This window comes from Morone saxatilis, unplaced genomic scaffold (assembly GCF_004916995.1).
Source record: "Morone saxatilis isolate NCDOM2014 unplaced genomic scaffold, NCSU_SB_2.0 Contig12, whole genome shotgun sequence".
NCBI classification, from domain to species: Eukaryota; Metazoa; Chordata; class Actinopteri; family Moronidae; genus Morone; species Morone saxatilis.
The window spans coordinates 27,063,256-27,068,203 of NW_023339674.1; the positions used below are offsets into that span (position 1 = coordinate 27,063,256).

Consider the following 4,948-nt stretch of genomic DNA (forward strand, 5'->3'; position numbering starts at 1 on the left):
TTTGACTGCCAGATACTGTATATACTTAATATTTCCTGCAAGCATTTGAGTGGGAGGCGTTCAAAGATGTGAGTAAATGCAAATGAATCACAGCAGCATGTTGAAGTCGCTCAGGTGGTGAATTTCTTTAATCCGAGGTATGCAGAAGGAAGAGAATGATGCTGGCAGACACACACTGGACACAGCGTGAGAGATACAGAGGAGACAATTAGTGGCTGCCTCAGCATTTGACAGTTGCTGCAGAGAATCCCTAGCACCCACACACATGAGCCGGCTTCATGCTGTCAGTCAGGACGGCCCTACAAGTTTAAAACCAGCATGGCCTCACAAAGTCTGCATTAAGCATCACCCATTTCCACATTACAGTGGGAATTAATAAAAAATGCATTTGTGTTCATGTTTCAGTGAAATCTTACAAAATGCAACACGAAAGCCCCTGCAGACAAGAATACCTTTACAAAATGGAAATCAGGCAAGCAAGTAGATACAAAAGACAGCTCACATAGAAATAAAATCAGCACTAGTCCACATACATAGCTGAGATGTAGATGGTCTTGTTATCAAGTTTTAACCTATCGTCCTGTAATCCATTGAAACTAGAGATTGAGACCATAAACTCATTAGCAAACTGTCTACTGAGCTCATAAATCAAGTCAGAAGTAGGCTCATTTCAAAAGACATGATAAGATATCTAAATTATTTTTTGGCAGCCAATGGGGCTGCCCTCTGCTGGCCATTAGAAAGAACACTTCAGGTACATACCAGTTATCATTTTGTAACTAATTTGAACTTATTAATAATTAGAATTAGAATTACACACTGAAAACATGTATTATTATTATTATTATTATTATTATTATTATTATTATTATTAATTGGCAGCCTTTAGANNAGGACAGAAGAAAGCAAAAACAGTTACTATGTTTGTGTTTCACAGCACACACCACTCCACAGCACCAAGAAGTGGCCATTGAGACCATAAACTCATTAGCAAACTGTTTACTGAGCTAATAAATGAAGTGAGACGTTAGCTCATTTCTCCATGAGACTGCTTGTTATCTTTTTTATTGCAGCCCATGGAGCTCCCCCTGCTGGCCATTACATAGAGCACAAGTTTAAGACACTTCCACGTTGGCTTCACTTGACAGACCCTGAAGCTCTATTCATTAAATATACTGTCAATGATCATTATACATATTTGATTTATGATTCAAATCTGCCACTGAATGCAAGCTAGCTATAGCTAACTATCCTTCAGATACCATGGATGAGTGACTTGCATGGTAGTACTACAACTAAAACTACGTAGTTTTGCTCAGCATCATCAGCGCCCATTTAATTCAGTTAAATTCAGTTTTATTTGTATAGCGCCAATTCATTCATTATCTAGAGTCAGTGTTTGGTTTGTCCGTTCTGGGCTACTGTAAAAACATTCAAGGGTTCAACATGGTGGAATCCGTAGAAGAGAACCCGCTCCTTCTGTAGATAAAAACAGCTCATTGTAAGGTAACGAAAACACAATACTTCTTATTTTCAGGTAATCGTACACTAATGAAAACATATCTATGAATATTATATTCCCTTTCTGACAATAGATCCTCCTAAATGTTACACATTGGACCTTTAAACTGTTCTGTCCAAACTCAGTCCTCATGATTACCTCAGTGTATTCATGTTCAATGCCAACGTTCAATGTCAAATCTGGATTGTGATTTGGCTTGTTTACGTTTTTATTGTATGTAACTGCATTGTTTCTCTAACCTTAACCACTACTGTACCTTACCATAGTTTGTTTACCATTGTCATAATGTCAATCCCCTAATTTTACCTATCCAATATTTTTCATGCAGATATTGTAGAAATTAAGAATTGTTCAAATAAAATTGGTATTGAACGTTATTGAGGGTTTTGCAGAATAATCCATTGTGGTTGCCCAAGATAAATGTATGTATTTCCTGGCAACTAGTGCTAATTTCAATCCAAGGCTGTAGACTGGCTTCAAAGATGTGTTTTGGGATTTTGTTGTCTGTTAGTTACATGGTTCTTTTGTTCTTCTTCCACACTGCACACATTGTGCCTTTGTGTTTTGCTGTTAACACAGAAGTTTATTGACATTTTTTCTCCAAAGCTTGAAGCCTGATTCTGGAATCTTGCTGATAGTATATGAGGTTAAACGATTCTAATTAGTCTAAAGTGCATAGTGCTGACACCAAGTTCCAGAGCTTTTCTTTTCTTTTCTTCTTCCTGCTGTGCTGTGTGATACTCAAGCTGCTTTAACACTTTTCTCTCCATCCTTTAATATCTTAATGCATGGCATTTTAACCTTTAACGCTTCCTTTCCTCTCCTCATCTACCATGAATTCCATTAATATTTGCGCAGCCTTATTCAAATCAAGTCAGATTTGTATTCATTTACCTCTCCATTTAAAGCTGACCAAGCATTCTAGACATAAGCTCGATATTCTGTAAAGTAGAATAAAACCTGCTCCCAGCATTCTCTTGGGGCTCCATGTGACAAGCTTTGATGTCTATAACCTGCAAATATAGCTATCAACCTTCATATTACCTTGGAACTTTCTAAACCAGGAATACAATTACCAACCATCCCAATCTACTGGCAATTCCCATATCCAGGATCATGGTTAATCAGATTATTTTCACTTGATTGGTATTGGCTGGACCAGATCATATTCTGATCCTGTGTTTACTGTAGTCCTTAGAAAAGGAATAGAATCATTTCCTAACACAAGACACTGCCAGCAAGTCAACTAAGGCAGAAAAAAATAGGAAGAAATAAATAAATAGCAGCACATAGTTTCATTGAATGATATCCACACTGACAGTGTGCATCAGTGAGCAGTTTGAGAAAATCTGACATTGTGACATTTCTCTGCTGCACCACACTGCAACCTCTGTTTTGTTCATGCTGGAGATGAAGAAAGAATCTATCTCTAATGGATGCTATAGAAAATACTCTAGGTCACTATACAAAATATTATATGAATCTACTGAAGGAAAGTTTTTATGTAAGCTATTTCTTTCTATATTGTTGAGTTATTCAACTGTCAAATGTATCTGAATATTGACAGATACAGAACTTTCACTATATCCTGACAGTAGTACATGAGACAGATTCCTCTGGCCAAAAACAACCAATCAGAGCCAAGAAGGATAGTTGATTGTTGAGTCCCATTCCCAGGTCGTCAAATACTGACACTGAGAGTCTCACAAATGAACTATCATCAAGACACCAACCCAAAGTATCTTTCTGTCTTTCTTGGTTCTGATGGTTGTTTTCGTTCAGGCTCAGTGGATTCTTGCAAGTGCCATTAGGAGCACTAGGAGGAGCCAAAGGAACCTGATTATTTCACAGATTATCTGTCTGCAAATATTTCAGTGTTTAAGCAAATATGACAAAAAGCAATGAACAGTTTACTGTGGCAGTGTGAGAGAATGGTAGCTGTAACCAAAAGGTAGCTAAAAAAAGAAGAAAAGAAATTTCATTCAACTTTCCCTAAGACCTTGTGTTGAAGTTGTGTGTGTCTGTTGTGTGTGTGTTGTGCTACAGTGCCCGGAGCTCCTCCCAGGAAGGTAGAGGCAGATGCCCTCAACTCCACTGCCCTTAGGGTGACCTGGAAGCCACCCCTGTCTGTAAAGCAGCATGGCCAGATCAGAGGCTACCAGCTGGTCTACTCCAGGCTAGAAAACGGGGAGCCTCACGGCCAGCCAGTCATCATGGACGTTTCCCTCCCTGAAGCCCAGGTACTGTCACTCTATCAATTGCGTCCAGTGACACATTGAGCAGGCGATTTGTTTATTTCACTTGCAGGGAACGATGTATGACTAAAAAAACAAAAACAGTCAATGGAACAAAACACAGAGAGCTTAATTATCACTGTGGACAACCACCTTTCCAGTCTTGTTGTCACTGTCATAATGCCATAATGCCATAATGCAGCGTTTAGGAACAGAAGTTTTGTTGTCCCTTTTTGCCCTCATCATTGCCTCTCAGGCTACGTACAGGTTGCCCTACCTACCTTCTGATATGTGGGATGTACAATGCCTGAGAGGAAGATTTGTAGACACTTATCAGAGCAGAAGAAAGTACTGCCTCATCCTCTGCATGAGCAGCTGCAATCACAGCCCTGTGGCAGGCACGCTGCGCTCTGTACATCTGTAGAACACTCCCATAGGAAGCAGGATTTGCTTTATTTACAAAATTACATTAGTCCAGGTGACATGAAAAAACCTCTTTGACCCTTTAAGATTACATTCCCATAAGTCATTGTACTAAACACTGTATGCCAAAATTGTACAAATCACAAAACAAGTGATTTTGGTGAAATTGAATCTTATTTCTGCAAACTGACAACACTTTGCTATCCATCCAACTTTAATTTTCAGTCTTACACAGCTGCTTAGAGGAACCCATGGTTGCTGAGTGTTCACTGAGTGTTTAAGAGAATAAGAGTAAGAGAGTATTTTAAAGGCTCTGAAATTGGCACTACATTCCTCAGGCCTAAAGAAATGATGAAGGTCTGAGACCTTATAAAAATAATCTGAGACTGCCCTTAAGGAGCCCAAGCTTTTGTTTGTGGCTTATTTTTGTTCAGTTTATGACATGAAACATAACTATTTATAAATGCTTGCTCAAAATAGCGTGTTTTTTGTTCCATATCTCAGAGAGGCTGTGTTTACATCTTTTCAATTAAACAATCGCTAAAATGTTTTATTTGTCAAGGCTGCCTGTAAAATAGGTGTTGCCAGAGTAAGTCATGCTATTGGCCAGCTCTTGATACTCACTGAGCGTATCTCTCATCTTGAGACATATGACAATGTATTGCACTGCTGCGCTGTGGCTGTGACTCTCCCCATGCTCCTTAAAGAAATGCAATGGACCCGTACTGGATGACCATAGAGAGCTAAATGGAGAAAAGCCGTGGATGCT

At 39.0% G+C, this 4,948-nt stretch overlaps 1 protein-coding gene across 1 annotated transcript in view; it reads left to right on the plus strand.

The window, feature by feature from the left end:
* Window positions 1–4,948, plus strand: part of ptprfa (protein tyrosine phosphatase receptor type Fa) — a gene marked incomplete in the record, with an annotated part of 110,171 nt that overhangs the window by 16,574 nt on the left and 88,649 nt on the right. Inside the window, 1 exon segment of the mRNA XM_035652778.1 lies at window positions 3,569–3,762. Coding sequence (XP_035508671.1) covers window positions 3,569–3,762 — 194 coding nt within the window.